Below are 24,187 nucleotides of genomic sequence, written 5' to 3'. Positions count from 1 at the left end.
AATGCACGTTAGATTTCTATTATATTTCTACAGAACTTTATTTACTGCTTAATGCACTTCACTATGAGAAGGTAAGTGATCGGATCTTATCGTTACATTATAATCGTTTCAGCTCTGCAGAGTGATGTTGAATATCTGTAAATATCTTCTATTGTTAGTTCTAGCTCTTCTGTAATAAGATAAGATGTTTAATAAACAGTGCAGTGAGATATTAGATCTTTATTAATTATAATTTAATGGATGGATGAAGGATGGATGGATGGATGAATGAATAGGTGGATAGATGGATGGATGGATGAATGAATAGGTGGATAGATGGATGGATGAATGAATAGGTGGATAGATGGATGGATGGATGGATGAATGAATAGGTGGATAGATGGATGGATGAATGAATAGGTGGATAGATGGATGGATGGATGAATGAATAGGTGGATAGATGGATGGATGGATGAATGAATAGGTGGATAGATGGATGGATGGATGAATGAATAGGTGGATAGATGGATGGATGAATGAATAGGTGGACAGATGGATGGATGGATGGATGAATGAATAGGTGGATAGATGGATGGATGGATGAATGAATAGGTGGATAGATGGATGGATGGATAAATGAATAGGCGGATAGATGGATGGATGGATAAATGAATAGGTGGATAGATGGATGGATGGATGAATGAATAGGTGGATAGATGGATGGATGGATGAATGAATAGGTGGATAGATGGATGGATGGATGAATGAATAGGTGGATAGATGGATGGATGGATGGATGAATGAATAGGTGGATAGATGGATGGATGGATGAATGAATAGGTGGATAGATGGATGGATGGATGGATGAATGAATAGGTGGATAGATGGATGGATGGATGAATAGGTGGATAGATGGATGGATGGATGGATAGATGTACGGTATTGATGGATGGATGGATGGATAAATGAATAGGTGGATAGATGGATGGATGGATAAATGAATAGGTGGATAGATGGATGGATGGATGGATGAATGAATAGGTGGATAGATGGATGGATGGATGGATGGATAGATGGATAGATGGATGGATGAATAGGTGGATAGATGGATGGATGGATGAATGAATAGGTGGATAGATGGATGGATGGATGGATGGATGGTTGGATGGATAGATGTACGGTATTAATGGATGGATGGATGGATGGATGGCTGGATGGTTGGATGAATAGATGTATTAATGGTTGGATGGATGGATGGTTGATTGGTTAAAGGTAGAGATAGATTGATGGATGGATGAGTGAATGGAGGAAGAGATTGATAATTTGTTAGGTGATTGGTTAAAGAAAGGGATGGATGAATAGATAGATGTATGGATGGATGGTTGGTTAAAAGCAAGGAATGGATAATTGGTTGGTTTGTTGGTTGGTTAAATGAAGGATGGACGGATGGATGCTTGATGGTTGGTTGGTTAAAGGCAGAGACAGATTGATGGATAGATGAAGAGAGGAAGGGAGGGATTGTTAGATGTACAGTTGATAGTGTACTGGTTAAAGGAAGAGATGGATGGATGGATGCTTGACGGTTGGTTGGTTAAAGGCAGAGATAGATTGATGGATAGATGAAGAGAGGAAGGGAGGGATTGTTAGATGTACAGTTGATAGTGTACTGGTTAAAGGAAGAGATGGATGGATGGATGGATTGATGGACGGATGAACATAGTTGAAGAGAGGAAAGGAGAAATAAATGGATGAACAGGAGACAGTAATAGCTAGAACAATTACACTTCTACACTCTCCGTCTCTGTGCAGCAGTGATCAGATGAAGATCAGATGGAGAATCAGACTGATGAAGGAATCTAATTATTGAGTGGATTTAACCAATCAGGTGAGTGATGTTCAGTTACTGTGTTCTTATATCATGATGATGGAGGTACAGTACGGTACAGTACAGTTCTGTGACGTTCAGGTGGCATCTTTTTTTTTCAAATCCTTGGGTGTCTGACCTTGGTGACTATATTGACGAAATTAGTACAAATTCCCACAGACTCAAGTCTTGTAGAAGAGTGGATTATATTAAAGCTACAAAGAAAAGAGGAAATGATTCAATAAAAATGCACATACTCGTGGTCCATATAATGTACACCCCCGATCAGAAAAAGTTGGGACAGTATGGAAAATCTAAATAAAATAAAACAGATTTTATTACATTGACTTTTATTTGATGTCAGACAGGATGAAGCTGAGATATTCCATCTTTTATCTGCTCAACTTCATTTCATTTATTAATAAACATCCATTCCTGCATTTCAGACCTGCAACATATTCCAAAAAAGGTTGGGACGGGGGCAATTTAGGGCAAGCAATGAAGTAAAGAAACTAAATCATTGTTTGCTACAAAAGCAGCATCCAGGAAAGGCTGAGAGTCTCTGATGAGTAAAGATGATCAGAGGATCCAGTTTGTCCACAAATGTGTGAGAAAATGATTGAAATGTTTAAAAACAATGAACCTCAAAGAAAGATTGGAAGGGATTTGCATGTTCTCCCTCTACGGTGCAGAATATCATTAAACCATTCAAGGAATTTTAGTGCATAAAGGCCAAGAACGCATCAAGAACCTCCACTCAACACTAGCTGATATAAGCACATGGGTGAGGGATGAGTTTATCAAACCTTTATCAGCTCTACAATACAGAGTTACTGCACTAATCATACTTAACACTTTACTGTGCAAATAAGAAGCCTTATGTTAACTATGTCCAGAAGCGGCATCGACTTCTCCGGGCTTGGAGGCATCAAGGATGGACCATCACACAGTGGAAACGTATATTGTGGTCAGTGAGCAGATAAAAGATGAAATATCTCAGGTTCATCCTGTCCGACATCAAATAAAAGTCAAAGTCAATGTAAGCACTTTCCATACTGTCCCAACCCTTTCTGATTCGTGGTTGCATTACGTGTCTCTGTAGGAGAGAATGGGGGACTGGAATTTTCTGGGAGGGATCCTGGAGGAGGTTCATATCCACTCCACCATGGTGGGGAAGATCTGGCTGACTGTGCTCTTCATCTTTCGCATGCTGGTGCTGGGCGTGGCCGCCGAGGACGTGTGGAACGACGAGCAGGTCGACTTCATCTGCAACACCCAGCAACCGGGCTGCAGGAACGTCTGCTACGACCGCGCCTTCCCCGTCTCCCTGATCCGCTACTGGGTTCTTCAGGTTGGCGCTTCACGTCGTATCGTTATTATATCAAACTGTTTAAAACGTCTAAATCCCGGGTGTGTGTTCCTATTCAGGTGATCTTTGTGTCGTCGCCATCGCTGGCGTACATGGGCCACGCGATCTACCGCCTCCGTGCCCTGGAGAAGCAGCGGCACTGCAGGAGGGCGGCACTGCGGCGCGAACTGGAGGTGCTGGAACCGGAACAGACGGAGGCCCGGCGCCGAGTGGAAAGGGAACTTAGGCAACTCGAGCAAGGGAAGCTAAACAAAGCCCCGCTGAGGGGGTCGCTGCTGCGCACCTACGTCGCTCACGTCATGACCAGGTCTGTCCTGGAGGTGGGGTTCATGGTGGGCCAGCATGTCCTGTACGGAAACCGGCTGGAGCCGCTGTACAGATGTGAACGTGAGCCGTGTCCCAACTCCGTGGACTGTTTCGTGTCCCGTCCGACAGAGAAGAGCATGTTCATGGCGTTCATGCAGGTCATCGCGGCCGTCTCGCTCCTCCTCAGCCTGATGGAGATCATACATCTAGGGTACAAGAAGCTGAAGAGAGGAATCCTGGCGCACTACACTCACGTCAAGGACGATCTAGATGATTACTGCGCAAGCAAATCCAAGAAGAACTCGGTGGTCCAGCAGGTTTGTGTCCCCCAAGGACGGAAAGCCACTATACCCACAGCTCCGGTCGGTGGATACACCCTTCTCCTGGAGAAGAAGCAAGCTAACGGCCCTTCTTGCGCCCCTCTTATCAGCTCCTCCACCACCTTACTCTACAGTGGCGCCAAATCGGCCTCGGAGGGTCAAAAGGATGGCAAAGACTCAGCACCGAGCGCAGCTGAGCCCCTGAGCGGTGCTCCTCACATCCTTAAACCGGACCCCACGCCCGCGGCGTCCTGGAAGTTGCAGCGCATCAGCAGCACCGTGATGGAAGGTAACGCTGAAAACGACACCTGCACCAGCTCCCTGGGAGCTCAGCAGCAGTGTGACCTCACAGCCAAAAGCAACAAATCCACCTCCAAATCAGACTCCATCGGCAACGGAAGCTCGGACTCGCGCCACAGCCCCGCCCCCTCCCCGAAGCGGCGGATCTCCATGGCTAGCAGCAGGAGGGACACAGACCTTCAAATCTGAGGAGTTGGAATCAAGAACTGCAAATTATTATTATTACTATTATTATTGGTGTCCAACTGGGCTTTACCCCTCTCCCTTGTCGCCTTCTGGTCACTAGTCCATTACCTTAACCGCCAAGCTACATTAAAACCACCTCCTCGTTTCTACACTCACTGTCCATTTTATCAGCTCCCCTTACCATATACAGTAGAAGCACTTTGTAGTTCTACAATTACTGACTGTAGTCCATTTGATTCTCTACATACTTTGTTACCCCCTTTCATGCTGTTCTTCAATGGTGAGGACCCCCACAGAGCAGGTGGTGGATCAATCAGCACTGCAGTGACACTGACATGGTGCTGGTGTTGATGGAGTTTTTAAACATCACACTGTCACTGCTGGACCACCAACCAAAAATATCCAGCCGACAGCGCCCCGTGGGCAGCGTCCTGTGACCACCGATGAAGGTCCAGAAGATGACCGACTCAAACAGCAGCAATAGATGAGCGATCGTCTCTGACTTTACATCTACAAGGCGGACCGACTAGGTAGGCGTGTCTAATAGAGTGGACAGTGAGTGGACACGGTATTTAAAAACTCCAGCAGCACTACTGTGTCTGATCCACTCATACCAGCACAACACACACTAACACACCACCACCATGTCAGTGTCACTGCAGTGCTGAGAATCATCCACCACCTAAATAATACCTGCTCTGTGGGGGTCCTGACCATTGAAGAACAGCATGTAGAGAAATAGATGGACTACAGTCAGTAATTGTAGAACTACAAAGTGCTTCTATATGGTAAGTGGAGCTGATAACATGGACAGTGAGTGTAGAAACAAGGAGGTGTTTGTAGTAATAGTACCTCGTTTCAACATGAACATGGTATGAAGAGCTTGGTGTGAATAAACTCTGATGGTCTGCACAGAGTCCTGACCTCAACGTCTGTGGAAACCTTTGGTGGAATATCGGAATATCGATCGTGATCCAGCATCGACCCCTGACCTTACAATGGCCTTTACAATGAACACACTCCAAAATCATGTGGAAAACACTCTCAGAAAAATAGGCTTTAAAGTAACACCTATGGTTGGGTGTCCAGATACTTTTGGACATATGCTGGACATGTATTTTTATACAGATTATACAGATTTGTTTGTTTGGTTTCTGAAAGTTGTGCAAATGTTTAGGCCCCCCTGGTCTATGTACGTATTTTGTTAGAATAAGGCAGCGGTCCCCAACGTTTTTTGCACCACGGACCGGTTCCATATAAGATATAATTTCACAGCCTGGCGGGGACGGGAGGATTTAATATAGAAGAATAATTGAATGGGAAATCAGTGCGAAACCTGAGCCGTTTACAATGCAACGAGACGCTGCTCCCACCTAGTGGTGATAAGAAGCAATAACACCTGAAGTGTGTTGGAAACTTAACCGCTCTTGTAGTGTCTCTACATTATTTATTCTTTCTGTGCGGTCTGGTAATAAATGACCCACGGACCGGTCTGCGGCCCAGTGGTTGGGGAGCACTGGAATAAGCAACAGCGCAGCAGCAATGTATTAAAGAAGTATAATAATAAATAGATATAAATATAAGGTACGTTTAAAGCAATAATAGATGAACAGTAAGTGTGGAAGGTTTATATGACGTTAGGTGCACGGTTCAATAAAAGTCCTCTCACACAGTCGGTGCTGCAGAATCGAGTGTATTTGTGTTTATTCATGTCACAAAAAAGAAAAAACATTCAAACCAAAACTCTGTTCAGCACTCGCAACCAAAACAACGATCTCTCATCGACACAACAGAGTATCATTCTATCAACCAAACCAGTGCATGTGTACAAAATAAATATAATAAACCAAATAAACAGAGAGATCATTCTGCTCCACCATCTTCTGCTCCTGCTTCATACTGCTGCAGCTACAGAGACATAGAAATACAGCATTATTATTACATCACTATTACATCATAGAGCTGCTTCCCATCTCTACTACGTTATAGTATTGTAATGTGGACTCCACTAGTATTACAGCTAGCTGTATTACATCACTGTCATTACATCATAGAGCTGTTACATCATAGTATTACAGCTGTATCACTGTCATTGAATCATAGTACTACAGCTCTACTGCATCTCTGTATTACATCATAATATAACAGCTCTACTACATCACTGTATTACATCATAATATAACAGCTCTACTACATCACTGTATTACATCATAATATAACAGCTCTACTACATCACTGTATTACATTACATAATATAACAGCTCTACTACATCACTGTATTACATCATAATATAACAGCTCTACTACATCACTGTATTACATCATAATATAACAGCTCTACTACATCACTGTATTACATCATAATATAACAGCTCTACTGCATCACTGTATTACATCATAATATAACAGCTCTACTACATCACTGTATTACATCATAATATAACAGCTCTACTACATCACTGTATTACATCATAATATAACAGCTCTACTACATCACTGTATTACATCATAATATAACAGCTCTACTACATCACTGTATTACATTACATAATATAACAGCTCTACTACATCACTGTATTACATCATAATATAACAGCTCTACTACATCACTGTATTACATTACATAATATAACAGCTCTACTACATCACTGTATTACATCATAATATAACAGCTCTACTACATCACTGTATTACATCATAATATAACAGCTCTACTACATCACTGTATTACATCATAATATAACAGCTCTACTACATCACTGTATTACATCATAATATAACAGCTCTACTACATCACTGTATTACATCATAATATAACAGCTCTACTACATCACTGTATTACATCATAATATAACAGCTCTACTGCATCACTGTATTACATCATAATATAACAGCTCTACTACATCACTGTATTACATCATAATATAACAGCTCTACTACATCACTGTATTACATCATAATATAACAGCTCTACTACATCACTGTATTACATCATAACATAACAGCTCTACTACATCACTGTATTACATTACATAGCTGATTTTGCAGCAGTATTACATCGTAATATTACAGCTGTATTACATTACTGTCATTGCATCATAGAGCTGTTACATCATAGTATTACAGCTCTGTTACATCACTGTATTATTTCATAGAGCTGTTGTCCCAGCTCTGTTACATCACTGTATTGCATCATAGAGCTGTTGTCCCAGCTGTTACATCGCTGTATTACATCATATTATTACAGCTCTACTGCATCTCTGTATTGCATCATAGAGCTGCTGTCCAAGCTCTGTTACATCACTGTTATTACAACATAGTATTACAGCTGTATTGCATCACTGTATTACATCACATAGCTGTTCTCCCAGCTCTGTTACAGCATAGCATTACAGCTCTATTACAGTATTGTATCACATCATAGAGCTGAATTTACAGCTCTGTTACATCATAGTATTACAGCTCTACTACATCACTGTATTACACCATAGAGCTGCTTCCCAGGTCTGTTACATCACTGTATTACATCACAGAGCTGCTTCCCATCTCTACTACATCATAGTATTACAGCTCTACTACATCACTGTATTACACCATAGAGCTGCTTCCCAGGTCTGTTACATCATAGTATTACAGCTCTACTACATCACTGTATTACACCATAGAGCTGCTTCCCAGGTCTGTTACATCATAGTATTACAGCTCTACTACATCACTGTATTACACCATAGAGCTGTCGTCCCAGGTCTGTTACATCATAGTATTACAGCTCTATTACAGTATTGTATTACATCACAGAGCTGCTTCCCATCTCTACTACATCATATTATTACAGCTCTACTACATCACTATATTACACCATAGAGCTGTCGTTTCAGGTCTGTTACATCACTGTATTACACCATAGAGCTGCTTCCCATCTCTACTACATCATATTATTACAGCTCTACTACATCACTATATTACACCATAGAGCTGTCGTTTCAGGTCTGTTACATCACTGTATTACACCATAGAGCTGCTTCCCATCTCTACTACATCATATTATTACAGCTCTACTACATCACTGTATTACACCATAGAGCTGTCGTCCCAGGTCTGTTACATCACTGTATTACACCATAGAGCTGCTTCCCATCTCTACTACATCATATTATTACAGCTCTACTACATCACTATATTACACCATAGAGCTGTCGTCCCAGGTCTGTTACATCACTGTATTACACCATAGAGCTGCTTCCCATCTCTACTACATCATATTATTACAGCTCTACTACATCACTATATTACACCATAGAGCTGTCGTCCCAGGTCTGTTACATCACTGTATTACACCATAGAGCTGCTTCCCATCTCTACTACATCATATTATTACAGCTCTACTACATCACTATATTACACCATAGAGCTGTCGTCCCAGGTCTGTTACATCACTGTATTACACCATAGAGCTGCTTCCCATCTCTACTACATCATATTATTACAGCTCCATTAAATCACTGTATTACACCATAGAGCTGTCGTCCCAGGTCTGTTACATCATAGTATTACAGCTCTATTACAGTACTGTATTACAACACAGAGCTGCTTCCCATCTCTACTACATCATATTATTACAGCTCCATTAAATCACTGTATTACACCATAGAGCTGTCGTCCCAGGTCTGTTACATCATAGTATTACAGCTCTATTACAGTATTGTATTACATCACAGAGCTGCTTCCCATCTCTACTACATCACTATATTACACCATAGAGCTGTCGTCCCAGGTCTGTTACATCACTGTATTACACCATAGAGCTGTCGTCCCAGGTCTGTTACATCACTGTATTACACCATAGAGCTGTCGTCCCAGGTCTGTTACATCATAGTATTACAGCTTTATTACAGTATTGTATTACAACACAGAGCTGCTTCCCATCTCTACTACATCATATTATCACAGCTCTACTACATCACTATATTACACCATAGAGCTGTCGTCCCAGGTCTGTTACATCCCTGTATTACACCATAGAGCTGCTTCCCATCTCTACTACATCATATTATTACAGCTCTACTACATCACTGTATTACACCATAGAGCTGCTTCCCAGGTCTGTTACATCATATTATTACAGCTCTACTACATCACTGTATTACACCATAGAGCTGTCGTCCCAGGTCTGTTACATCATAGTATTACAGCTTTATTACAGTATTGTATTACAACACAGAGCTGCTTCCCATCTCTACTACATCATATTATCACAGCTCTACTACATCACTATATTACACCATAGAGCTGTCGTCCCAGGTCTGTTACATCACTGTATTACACCATAGAGCTGCTTCCCATCTCTACTACATCATATTATTACAGCTCTACTACATCACTGTATTACACCATAGAGCTGCTTCCCAGGTCTGTTACATCATATTATTACAGCTCTACTACATCACTGTATTACACCATAGAGCTGTCGTCCCAGGTCTGTTACATCACTGTATTACACCATAGAGCTGCTTCCCATCTCTACTACATCATATTATTACAGCTCTACTACATCACTATATTACACCATAGAGCTGTCGTCCCAGGTCTGTTACATCACTGTATTACACCATAGAGCTGCTTCCCATCTCTACTACATCATATTATCACAGCTCTACTACATCACTATATTACACCATAGAGCTGTCGTCCCAGGTCTGTTACATCACTGTATTACACCATAGAGCTGCTTCCCATCTCTACTACATCATATTATTACAGCTCTACTACATCACTATATTACACCATAGAGCTGTCATCCCAGGTCTGTTACATCACTGTATTGCATCATAGAGCTGTTGTCCCATCTCTACTACATCATATTATTACAGCTCCATTAAATCACTGTATTACACCATAGAGCTGTCGTCCCAGGTCTGTTACATCATAGTATTACAGCTCTATTACAGTATTGTATTACAACACAGAGCTGCTTCCCATCTCTACTACATCATATTATTACAGCTCCATTAAATCACTGTATTACACCATAGAGCTGTCGTCCCAGGTCTGTTACATCATAGTATTACAGCTCTATTACAGTATTGTATTACAACACAGAGCTGCTTCCCATCTCTACTACATCACTATATTACACCATAGAGCTGTCGTCCCAGGTCTGTTACATCATAGTTTTACAGCTTTATTACAGTATTGTATTACACCATAGAGCTGCTTCCCATCTCTACTACATCATATTATTACAGCTCTACTACATCACTGTATTACACCATAGAGCTGCTTCCCAGGTCTGTTACATCACTGTATTACACCATAGAGCTGCTTCCCATCTCTACTACATCATATTATTACAGCTCTACTACATCACTATATTACACCATAGAGCTGTCGTCCCAGGTCTGTTACATCACTGTATTACACCATAGAGCTGCTTCCCATCTCTACTACATCATATTATTACAGCTCCATTAAATCACTGTATTACACCATAGAGCTGTCGTCCCAGGTCTGTTACATCATAGTATTACAGCTCTATTACAGTATTGTATTACAACACAGAGCTGCTTCCCATCTCTACTACATCATATTATTACAGCTCCATTAAATCACTGTATTACACCATAGAGCTGTTGTCCCAGGTCTGTTACATCATAGTATTACAGCTCTATTACAGTATTGTATTACAACACAGAGCTGCTTCCCATCTCTACTACATCACTATATTACACCATAGAGCTGTCGTCCCAGGTCTGTTACATCATAGTATTACAGCTTTATTACAGTATTGTATTACAACACAGAGCTGCTTCCCATCTCTACTACATCATATTATTACAGCTCTACTACATCACTGTATTACACCATAGAGCTGTCGTCCCAGGTCTGTTACATCACTGTATTACACCATAGAGCTGCTTCCCATCTCTACTACATCATATTATTACAGCTCTACTACATCACTATATTACACCATAGAGCTGTCGTCCCAGGTCTGTTACATCACTGTATTACACCATAGAGCTGCTTCCCATCTCTACTACATCATATTATTACAGCTCTACTACATCACTATATTACACCATAGAGCTGTCGTCCCAGGTCTGTTACATCACTGTATTACACCATAGAGCTGCTTCCCATCTCTACTACATCATATTATTACAGCTCTACTACATCACTATATTACACCATAGAGCTGTCGTCCCAGGTCTGTTACATCACTGTATTACACCATAGAGCTGCTTCCCATCTCTACTACATCATATTATTACAGCTCCATTAAATCACTGTATTACACCATAGAGCTGTCGTCCCAGGTCTGTTACATCATAGTATTACAGCTCTATTACAGTACTGTATTACAACACAGAGCTGCTTCCCATCTCTACTACATCATATTATTACAGCTCCATTAAATCACTGTATTACACCATAGAGCTGTCGTCCCAGGTCTGTTACATCATAGTATTACAGCTCTATTACAGTATTGTATTACATCACAGAGCTGCTTCCCATCTCTACTACATCACTATATTACACCATAGAGCTGTCGTCCCAGGTCTGTTACATCACTGTATTACACCATAGAGCTGTCGTCCCAGGTCTGTTACATCACTGTATTACACCATAGAGCTGTCGTCCCAGGTCTGTTACATCATAGTATTACAGCTTTATTACAGTATTGTATTACAACACAGAGCTGCTTCCCATCTCTACTACATCATATTATCACAGCTCTACTACATCACTATATTACACCATAGAGCTGTCGTCCCAGGTCTGTTACATCCCTGTATTACACCATAGAGCTGCTTCCCATCTCTACTACATCATATTATTACAGCTCTACTACATCACTGTATTACACCATAGAGCTGCTTCCCAGGTCTGTTACATCATATTATTACAGCTCTACTACATCACTGTATTACACCATAGAGCTGTCGTCCCAGGTCTGTTACATCATAGTATTACAGCTTTATTACAGTATTGTATTACAACACAGAGCTGCTTCCCATCTCTACTACATCATATTATCACAGCTCTACTACATCACTATATTACACCATAGAGCTGTCGTCCCAGGTCTGTTACATCACTGTATTACACCATAGAGCTGCTTCCCATCTCTACTACATCATATTATTACAGCTCCATTAAATCACTGTATTACACCATAGAGCTGTCGTCCCAGGTCTGTTACATCATAGTATTACAGCTCTATTACAGTATTGTATTACAACACAGAGCTGCTTCCCATCTCTACTACATCATATTATTACAGCTCCATTAAATCACTGTATTACACCATAGAGCTGTTGTCCCAGGTCTGTTACATCATAGTATTACAGCTCTATTACAGTATTGTATTACAACACAGAGCTGCTTCCCATCTCTACTACATCACTATATTACACCATAGAGCTGTCGTCCCAGGTCTGTTACATCATAGTATTACAGCTTTATTACAGTATTGTATTACAACACAGAGCTGCTTCCCATCTCTACTACATCATATTATTACAGCTCTACTACATCACTGTATTACACCATAGAGCTGTCGTCCCAGGTCTGTTACATCACTGTATTACACCATAGAGCTGCTTCCCATCTCTACTACATCATATTATTACAGCTCTACTACATCACTATATTACACCATAGAGCTGTCGTCCCAGGTCTGTTACATCACTGTATTACACCATAGAGCTGCTTCCCATCTCTACTACATCATATTATTACAGCTCTACTACATCACTATATTACACCATAGAGCTGTCGTCCCAGGTCTGTTACATCACTGTATTACACCATAGAGCTGCTTCCCATCTCTACTACATCATATTATTACAGCTCTACTACATCACTATATTACACCATAGAGCTGTCGTCCCAGGTCTGTTACATCACTGTATTACACCATAGAGCTGCTTCCCATCTCTACTACATCATATTATTACAGCTCCATTAAATCACTGTATTACACCATAGAGCTGTCGTCCCAGGTCTGTTACATCATAGTATTACAGCTCTATTACAGTACTGTATTACAACACAGAGCTGCTTCCCATCTCTACTACATCATATTATTACAGCTCCATTAAATCACTGTATTACACCATAGAGCTGTCGTCCCAGGTCTGTTACATCATAGTATTACAGCTCTATTACAGTATTGTATTACATCACAGAGCTGCTTCCCATCTCTACTACATCACTATATTACACCATAGAGCTGTCGTCCCAGGTCTGTTACATCACTGTATTACACCATAGAGCTGTCGTCCCAGGTCTGTTACATCACTGTATTACACCATAGAGCTGTCGTCCCAGGTCTGTTACATCATAGTATTACAGCTTTATTACAGTATTGTATTACAACACAGAGCTGCTTCCCATCTCTACTACATCATATTATCACAGCTCTACTACATCACTATATTACACCATAGAGCTGTCGTCCCAGGTCTGTTACATCCCTGTATTACACCATAGAGCTGCTTCCCATCTCTACTACATCATATTATTACAGCTCTACTACATCACTGTATTACACCATAGAGCTGCTTCCCAGGTCTGTTACATCATATTATTACAGCTCTACTACATCACTGTATTACACCATAGAGCTGTCGTCCCAGGTCTGTTACATCATAGTATTACAGCTTTATTACAGTATTGTATTACAACACAGAGCTGCTTCCCATCTCTACTACATCATATTATCACAGCTCTACTACATCACTATATTACACCATAGAGCTGTCGTCCCAGGTCTGTTACATCACTGTATTACACCATAGAGCTGCTTCCCATCTCTACTACATCATATTATTACAGCTCTACTACATCACTGTATTACACCATAGAGCTGCTTCCCAGGTCTGTTACATCATATTATTACAGCTCTACTACATCACTGTATTACACCATAGAGCTGTCGTCCCAGGTCTGTTACATCACTGTATTACACCATAGAGCTGCTTCCCATCTCTACTACATCATATTATTACAGCTCTACTACATCACTATATTACACCATAGAGCTGTCGTCCCAGGTCTGTTACATCACTGTATTACACCATAGAGCTGCTTCCCATCTCTACTACATCATATTATCACAGCTCTACTACATCACTATATTACACCATAGAGCTGTCGTCCCAGGTCTGTTACATCACTGTATTACACCATAGAGCTGCTTCCCATCTCTACTACATCATATTATTACAGCTCTACTACATCACTATATTACACCATAGAGCTGTCATCCCAGGTCTGTTACATCACTGTATTGCATCATAGAGCTGTTGTCCCATCTCTACTACATCATATTATTACAGCTCCATTAAATCACTGTATTACACCATAGAGCTGTCGTCCCAGGTCTGTTACATCATAGTATTACAGCTCTATTACAGTATTGTATTACAACACAGAGCTGCTTCCCATCTCTACTACATCATATTATTACAGCTCCATTAAATCACTGTATTACACCATAGAGCTGTCGTCCCAGGTCTGTTACATCATAGTATTACAGCTCTATTACAGTATTGTATTACAACACAGAGCTGCTTCCCATCTCTACTACATCACTATATTACACCATAGAGCTGTCGTCCCAGGTCTGTTACATCATAGTTTTACAGCTTTATTACAGTATTGTATTACAACACAGAGCTGCTTCCCATCTCTACTACATCATATTATTACAGCTCTACTACATCACTATATTACACCATAGAGCTGTCGTCTCAGGTCTGTTACATCACTGTATTACACCATAGAGCTGCTTCCCATCTCTACTACATCATATTATTACAGCTCTACTACATCACTGTATTACACCATAGAGCTGTCGTTTCAGGTCTGTTACATCACTGTATTACACCATAGAGCTGCTTCCCATCTCTACTACATCATATTATCACAGCTCTACTACATCACTATATTACACCATAGAGCTGTCGTCTCAGGTCTGTTACATCACTGTATTACACCATAGAGCTGCTTCCCATCTCTACTACATCATATTATTACAGCTCCATTAAATCACTGTATTACACCATAGAGCTGTCGTCCCAGGTCTGTTACATCATAGTATTACAGCTCTATTACAGTACTGTATTACAACACAGAGCTGCTTCCCATCTCTACTACATCATATTATTACAGCTCCATTAAATCACTGTATTACACCATAGAGCTGTCGTCCCAGGTCTGTTACATCATAGTATTACAGCTCTATTACAGTATTGTATTACATCACAGAGCTGCTTCCCATCTCTACTACATCACTATATTACACCATAGAGCTGTCGTCCCAGGTCTGTTACATCACTGTATTACACCATAGAGCTGTCGTCCCAGGTCTGTTACATCACTGTATTACACCATAGAGCTGTCGTCCCAGGTCTGTTACATCATAGTATTACAGCTTTATTACAGTATTGTATTACAACACAGAGCTGCTTCCCATCTCTACTACATCATATTATCACAGCTCTACTACATCACTATATTACACCATAGAGCTGTCGTCCCAGGTCTGTTACATCCCTGTATTACACCATAGAGCTGCTTCCCATCTCTACTACATCATATTATTACAGCTCTACTACATCACTGTATTACACCATAGAGCTGCTTCCCAGGTCTGTTACATCATATTATTACAGCTCTACTACATCACTGTATTACACCATAGAGCTGTCGTCCCAGGTCTGTTACATCATAGTATTACAGCTTTATTACAGTATTGTATTACAACACAGAGCTGCTTCCCATCTCTACTACATCATATTATCACAGCTCTACTACATCACTATATTACACCATAGAGCTGTCGTCCCAGGTCTGTTACATCACTGTATTACACCATAGAGCTGCTTCCCATCTCTACTACATCATATTATTACAGCTCTACTACATCACTGTATTACACCATAGAGCTGCTTCCCAGGTCTGTTACATCATATTATTACAGCTCTACTACATCACTGTATTACACCATAGAGCTGTCGTCCCAGGTCTGTTACATCACTGTATTACACCATAGAGCTGCTTCCCATCTCTACTACATCATATTATTACAGCTCTACTACATCACTATATTACACCATAGAGCTGTCGTCCCAGGTCTGTTACATCACTGTATTACACCATAGAGCTGCTTCCCATCTCTACTACATCATATTATCACAGCTCTACTACATCACTATATTACACCATAGAGCTGTCGTCCCAGGTCTGTTACATCACTGTATTACACCATAGAGCTGCTTCCCATCTCTACTACATCATATTATTACAGCTCTACTACATCACTATATTACACCATAGAGCTGTCATCCCAGGTCTGTTACATCACTGTATTGCATCATAGAGCTGTTGTCCCATCTCTACTACATCATATTATTACAGCTCCATTAAATCACTGTATTACACCATAGAGCTGTCGTCCCAGGTCTGTTACATCATAGTATTACAGCTCTATTACAGTATTGTATTACAACACAGAGCTGCTTCCCATCTCTACTACATCATATTATTACAGCTCCATTAAATCACTGTATTACACCATAGAGCTGTCGTCCCAGGTCTGTTACATCATAGTATTACAGCTCTATTACAGTATTGTATTACAACACAGAGCTGCTTCCCATCTCTACTACATCACTATATTACACCATAGAGCTGTCGTCCCAGGTCTGTTACATCATAGTTTTACAGCTTTATTACAGTATTGTATTACAACACAGAGCTGCTTCCCATCTCTACTACATCATATTATTACAGCTCTACTACATCACTATATTACACCATAGAGCTGTCGTCTCAGGTCTGTTACATCACTGTATTACACCATAGAGCTGCTTCCCATCTCTACTACATCATATTATTACAGCTCTACTACATCACTGTATTACACCATAGAGCTGTCGTTTCAGGTCTGTTACATCACTGTATTACACCATAGAGCTGCTTCCCATCTCTACTACATCATATTATCACAGCTCTACTACATCACTATATTACACCATAGAGCTGTCGTCTCAGGTCTGTTACATCACTGTATTACACCATAGAGCTGCTTCCCATCTCTACTACATCATATTATTACAGCTCTACTACATCACTGTATTACACCATAGAGCTGCTTCCCAGGTCTGTTACATCACTGTATTACACCATAGAGCTGCTTCCCATCTCTACTACATCATATTATTACAGCTCTACTACATCACTATATTACACCATAGAGCTGTCGTCCCAGGTCTGTTACATCACTGTATTACACCATAGAGCTGCTTCCCATCTCTACTACATCATATTATTACAGCTCCATTAAATCACTGTATTACACCATAGAGCTGTCGTCCCAGGTCTGTTACATCATAGTATTACAGCTCTATTACAGTATTGTATTACAACACAGAGCTGCTTCCCATCTCTACTACATCATATTATTACAGCTCCATTAAATCACTGTATTACACCATAGAGCTGTTGTCCCAGGTCTGTTACATCATAGTATTACAGCTCTATTACAGTATTGTATTACAACACAGAGCTGCTTCCCATCTCTACTACATCACTATATTACACCATAGAGCTGTCGTCCCAGGTCTGTTACATCATAGTATTACAGCTTTATTACAGTATTGTATTACAACACAGAGCTGCTTCCCATCTCTACTACATCATATTATTACAGCTCTACTACATCACTGTATTACACCATAGAGCTGTCGTCCCAGGTCTGTTACATCACTGTATTACACCATAGAGCTGCTTCCCATCTCTACTACATCATATTATTACAGCTCTACTACATCACTGTATTACACCATAGAGCTGCTTCCCAGGTCTGTTACATCACTGTATTACATCACAGAGCTGCTTCCCATCACTACTACATCATAGATTACAGCTCCATTAAATCACTGTATTACATCATAGAGCTGCTGTCCCAGCTCTGTTACATCATAGTATTACAGCTCCATTAAATCACTGTATTACACCATAGAGCTGTCGTCTCAGGTCTGTTACATCACTGTATTACATCACAGAGCTGCTTCCCATCACTACAACATCATAGTATTACAGCTCCATTAAATCACTGTATTACACCATAGAGCTGCTTCCCAGGTCTGTTACATCACTGTATTACATCACAGAGCTGCTTCCCATCTCTACTACGTTATAGTATTACAGCTCTCTTACATCACAGAGCTGCTTTCCAACTGTATAACATAGCATTACAGCTCTATTACAGTATTGTTTTACAACATAGAGCTGCTTTCCATCTCTATTACATCATAGTATTGCAGCTCCATTACAGCTCTATAACTTTACATTACATTATAGAGCTGCTTGTCATGGCCACAGCCGCAGAGGTTTTATTATGACTAAAGAAAGTGGTCAGCATTAGATTCGGTCTGTTTTAACGCTGTTGTGCTCAGTAACACGATAAAAAAGCAAAGGCTGAATACTATGTGGACAAAAGTATTGGGACGCCCCTTCTAATTACTGAATTAATGTGTTTCAGCCACAACAATTACTAACAGGTGTAATACATTAATCATATAAAGGGAATCACATGCTTCTGACTTAGCAGCAACAGTTTAGGGAAGGTTAAGAAGAAGGTTAAGAAGTGGAATCTCACCCGGTTCTTGAGTTCTTTGTTCTCCAGCAGCAGCAGGTCGTATTTGTGCTGCAGCTCGGACAGTTCCGCTCTCAGAGACTCCACGTCGGTGGAGTCCGGGTCCCCGATCTCCAGGTGCTGTTTTATAAACCTGATAACACCTGGGTTAAGATCCGACAACCTCAATGTGACCCCATTCCATTCATAAATATAAACCACTGATCAGATGTCTTTCAGGTGGTGGAGCTTTCTGAGCACTTGACATGGTTCAGTGTTGGTCAGATGGTCACATCTCATCTCGCTCAGACTGCAGGCTACAGTCAGTAAATGTATACCCAAACGTTAGAATGAAGAGACCCTTTGTTGTATACCCACACAATTTATCTGTACGCTATTTAGTGGTGCTAATAGGTGCTCAGTTTTCAACAAGTCGATTTCTGGTTTGGAAGGTACCATGCAGGTCACTTAAGAACCCGGTGTGTATACATTCGACCCCCCCTGGTGTTGAGAGACCTCATGGTTCCAACGACCATGCTACAGTCATCTCGTGTGCCACATATGCGGATGCACCATCACTTGGAAGGTGGGTAAACAACATTACTATGGTGACACTAGGACCCTCTATTGCGCCAATCGGCCGCTTGCATCACAGGTACATTGGTTCCAGACCAGGAAGATTATGGGGCCACTTTTTCTGGTCAAGAAGCTGTGATTCTGCAAGGTGAAGGTGCCACACCAGTCCGGATTTTGGCACCAGCTCCACCACCCACGGATAAAAAAAAAAAAAAAAAAAAAAGGTTTTCTTTATTCTAACTCAGGGGTTTTCAACCTTTTTAGGCATGCGCCCCCCTTGAGCACGACTTGCGCCCTCCTTCCCCTTGGTGGAACAGCACTCGGTCGCGTGTACCAAGCGCTGCTTCCGCCACGCCCCCCTCCCCTGGATAAGGCACGGATAAGGCCATGTGCCCCTCCACTTAGTGGACCACGGCTCAATCGCGGATGCCTGCCGCGTCCTCCCCCATTCTCGTGTGCCACCGGTTCATAATAATAATAATCTCGTAGTTGAGCTCAAATCTCAGCAGTGCTGATACTAACGAGACCTCTGCTGGCTGGTGGGCAACGCAGTTTACTGGTAAAAAGAAGTGGCCAGTGACTGATTAGATAGGGTCGGAATTAAAACTGGAAACAACCTGCCTGATTAGGAGGAAACAATATTATATAAAGAATAATGTAGATGAAGGATACTCTAAAGCATTGTTGGGTTTCTCAGGTTCCTCATACAGGGTCACCAGCACTGTAAACGGAGAGGAGAATTAACCAATCAAATCGAGTACAGTTCAGCTGCACCTGGCCCACATGGTGCGTGGACATCAACCTGCTCCTTAACACTAACAAAACGAAGGTGGGAGGGAGGAGCTGTTGAACTTTTCAAGACCGAGAGCTACTTCAAGGGTACTGAATAGGGACGTCCCGATCCGATCGCACAGAAGCTGTTACCAGTTTACGTGTTACAAGACTGAACGACATCTCAGTATCGAGCTCTCTGATTGGCTTAGTTATGTAACCCAGCGTCGTAGTGATGCACTCGCTTAATAAAGAAATAAATACACTATATATTCACTAATCGTCGGGAGCATTTAACACTTGATTAACTTCTTCTGTTACTGTACTGAATAGCGGACAGCCAGAGCCGAGCACGCTATCGCATGCGCTATGGAAGCCCCAAAGGGTCAAAACACACTCACTTTGCGTAGACCTGTCCATCAAACCATCGTCACAATACAAGCACTTTAAGAACTTCATAACAAAAGAGTGACTTTCCATTTTATTTTGGTATTCAGGTTTTACTGTGATGCTGTTAAGTAACTTATTTGTTTTTTATATTCCAGTTAAGCTGCTACACCACTTGTGAGTGGAGATTTCTGTTCATGTTTAGTGCATCACTGCATTAAACAGAATTATGTTCTTTGAATATAAAGTTCAAAGTGAAACTGTAATGATCTCACTTCATTTTTACTACAATGCTGCACTAGGTTTGTTTACTTTTATTTTGTAAAAGAACATTAAGCAATAGTTTGGATGCAGCATTATTTCCCTTCAGCACTGCAGAGCTATTCAGGTGTTAAACATGTACACTGGATTAATGTGAATAACTGTAATGTAGTTGAAGTGAGCACTGTGTGAACAGTATTATCCAGTTCTTATCTAGACAATATCTAGAAAACACAAGTATCGGTTTGAGTATCGGTATCGGATCGGGATCAAAATTAAAGATCGGGATCGGGATCGGGAACAAAAAAACGTGATCGGGACGTCCCTAGTACTGAATAATACGAAGGGCTACTTGTTTGATACGAACTTCCTGAATAACATAAGGTTGCACGATTCACCTTCAATGATATTATTATTACTAGAGACGCACGAGTACTGATACTGGTATCGGGTATTGGCCCGACACCGCGCTCATTAACTCGTACTCGTACTCGCAAACGAGGCTCCGATACTGAACATCCGATCGAGTTTTCTAGCACGTCAGATATCTGATCCAACAGGTATCGGTATCGGCAAGTACAAAAATACACGTACTTGTACTCGGTTGGGAAAAAATGGCATTGATGCATCCCTAATATATATTATTATTATTGTTATAAATATATATGAGGGGTCTGATCACATGTTAATGATTCCTCAGAAAAATGATTAACAATGATTTACCCTGGTAGGAAACACAGATATATTTCAACATGTAACATTATTTATCTCTATTAATGTAAATATGTTTCAATATTGGAAAGTCAGAGTCACATCTCTGAGATTTTTGCAAATATTGTTCCTGACGGTTTTTTTTTTTTTTTTTTTTACACTTCTGTACCATTTTTGTAGGAAATCATTAACAGTCACATCTTCAAAATCATGTCCCGTTTGTTCTGACCACTTTTTTTTTTGCAACATTTTAGAACAAATCATGAACTCGACGCCTTGTTTGTACAAATGATCAGATATGATTTTTTTTTTATAAAGCTACGATGTACATGGAAGTTTAAGTGACACGTACTGAAGTGTCTCTCCACATTCCTCCCAATCACTTTTGTCTTTTTTAAATCTACATCAATGCAAGTGTTATGGATTCAAAAAGAGCAGCAACACAGATCTAATGTTTAGACGGAGCTCTACAGTCACTGGTGCTAATTTAGAACGTGCGGGCGACCAGGTGCCCGTGGGCACCGTGTTGGTGACCCCTGCTGTAAATAATGTATATCATGGATACTGTACATCCTGCACTTCTGGTTAGATGCTAAAATGCATTTCGTTGCCTCGTACTTGTACATGTGTAATGACTAGTGATGCATCGATACCATTCTTACCCAACCGAGTACGGGTACGTGTATTTTTGTACTCGCCGATACCGATACCTATTTAGAATACCGTTTTTTTTTTAAACAAAAACACACGTCAACAAGTAGCGAGCGATCGAAGTGTCCGTGCGCTGACGTGATGGAATCGAGGAGGAAAAAATAAATGAATCTGAGTGGATCTGGCAACACGAGCAGCCCGGATCGTTCTGTAGCGAGTCGGAGGTTAATAAATAAAAACGTGTGTGTGTGTGTGTGTGCTGATGTATTCTGATATGAACTGTATCATCCCCCCGTCCCGCCTGTTTACGCTCCTCTCCTGCGTTTCCCCTCGCGCCGTATCCTGCGTTCTCATTGGCTGTTCGGCCGCCGAGCGAGAATCAGGGCGAAGATCGTGTAGCGACGTGCACTAGGCCCACGGTATCGGATGTTCAGTATCGGAGCCTCGTTCGCGAGTACGAGTACGAGTTCATGAGCGCGGTATCGGTACTCGTGCATCTCTAGTAAGGATCATCGGTCAGTCTGTGAAAGAAACGTCACTGCATTCACCATTAGTGAGACTGTCCAGGACTCCAGCTTTCTCCAAGTATCTCCTGAACTGCTCACGCTTCGACTCGGACGCCTGCCAAGGAAGGAAACGATAAAGAATCATATAGTAGCGTGCCAGATGAAAGTGCAGCGTCACGGTTCGCGCCGAAGAACCCAGAATTCTGTGGAATATAAACTGCACCACTAGTCCTGTTACTACTAGCTCCACCATAACCAACACATTCGAGCATGGTGAAATATCACCCTGGCTTTTAGCTGGTTTTTTCTGATACTTTAAGGGGTTTTATAAAACATTAAACTATAAATTTTGCCCCATGTTGTAAACTTTCTGAATGAAAAGCTTTAAGAAAAAGCCCACAGCCATTTATAGAAAGCTGTCACACGGTTATTTGAAGAAATGTGGCTAAAAAACCCTTAAAACCACTATAAAAAAGAGGGGGGTTCACATACTTTTGGCAGTAAACTACATCAGCTGCATTGGATTCAACCAGAATTATGACGTCACAGTTCGTTAACAGCGTTCCGTACGGCTGAACTTTATCACGGTGTTTATATCGATTTATTTATGACACTCAATACAAGTAATAACACTGCAATCTTTTTTCGGGACGCAGTTTTACTGCCATATTAGAAAAGTAAATAACAATAATAATAATAATAATAGCAAGATTAGACTGTACGGAACACTGTGATCCAATCAAATTCCAGCTGATGAATGAACTAAACGAAACAAAACCACACCATTTTTAACCTAACCCTAATACTACCGCGAGCGTATTAATGAAATATATTAATAACATAATAATAATAGTAATAGGTACTCACTCTGTATTGGGCCATTTCTCGTCTAACTAATAATATCGCTACGATTAGCTCTTCTCGGCTAACTCCAAACTCACGCATGCGCACTGACTCACAAAACACGAAACACTGGTACCCATGGTGACGCCTCCACCGAGGCGTCCGAACCCTGGTATTGTATAGGGAGTCGATTCCTCTTCTGATTCAAATTCTGATTCCGATTCCGCGTGCAAGAAGGCGAAAAAGTCGGTCGACTCAAAGAGTCGAATCCATCCTTGTCACATTATTGACTTTATATTTACATTATTATTGTTCGCTTCGATTTAAACTCTTATATTTATTTTAAAAAAGTAAAACATTTTCTCTGATACATTTCATTAATGACTGCAGCATTGCGGACTAGTTTATTGACCTGTGGCGGATGTATCATCTACCGGGGAAGGCGGTGCGTGAACCCTCGCTTCAAGGGCGCGTCTCAAATTACACCCTACGTTACTAAATAGTGCACAC

The 24,187-nt window shown here is 41.1% G+C and overlaps 2 protein-coding genes across 2 annotated transcripts; one reads left to right on the top strand and one right to left on the bottom strand.

Annotated features, from left to right (window-relative positions):
- The first annotated feature begins 2,951 nt into the window (after positions 1-2,951).
- On the top strand, positions 2,952-4,327 carry LOC134325392 (gap junction alpha-9 protein-like). The gene is made up of 2 exons (XM_063007570.1): positions 2,952-3,194; positions 3,272-4,327. The coding sequence occupies exons 1-2, from the start codon at positions 2,952-2,954 to the stop codon at positions 4,325-4,327; spliced, it is 1,299 nt and encodes a 432-aa protein (XP_062863640.1).
- A 1,684-nt stretch (positions 4,328-6,011) lies between these two features.
- On the bottom strand, positions 6,012-23,809 carry LOC134317790 (c-Myc-binding protein-like). Its single transcript, XM_062998524.1, has 5 exons — positions 23,702-23,809; positions 22,877-22,949; positions 20,220-20,268; positions 18,996-19,125; positions 6,012-6,232 (listed from the first exon to the last, which is right to left on the bottom strand). Exons 1-5 carry the CDS (start codon positions 23,777-23,779, stop codon positions 6,188-6,190), a joined length of 375 nt encoding a protein of 124 aa, XP_062854594.1. The 5' UTR covers positions 23,780-23,809; the 3' UTR covers positions 6,012-6,187.
- Positions 23,810-24,187: the final 378 nt, after the last annotated feature.

This window comes from Trichomycterus rosablanca, chromosome 1 (assembly GCF_030014385.1).
Source record: "Trichomycterus rosablanca isolate fTriRos1 chromosome 1, fTriRos1.hap1, whole genome shotgun sequence".
NCBI classification, from domain to species: domain Eukaryota; kingdom Metazoa; phylum Chordata; class Actinopteri; order Siluriformes; family Trichomycteridae; genus Trichomycterus; species Trichomycterus rosablanca.
The sequence above is the reverse complement of the archived record's forward strand: the minus strand, read 5'-3'. Positions and strand labels throughout refer to the sequence as shown.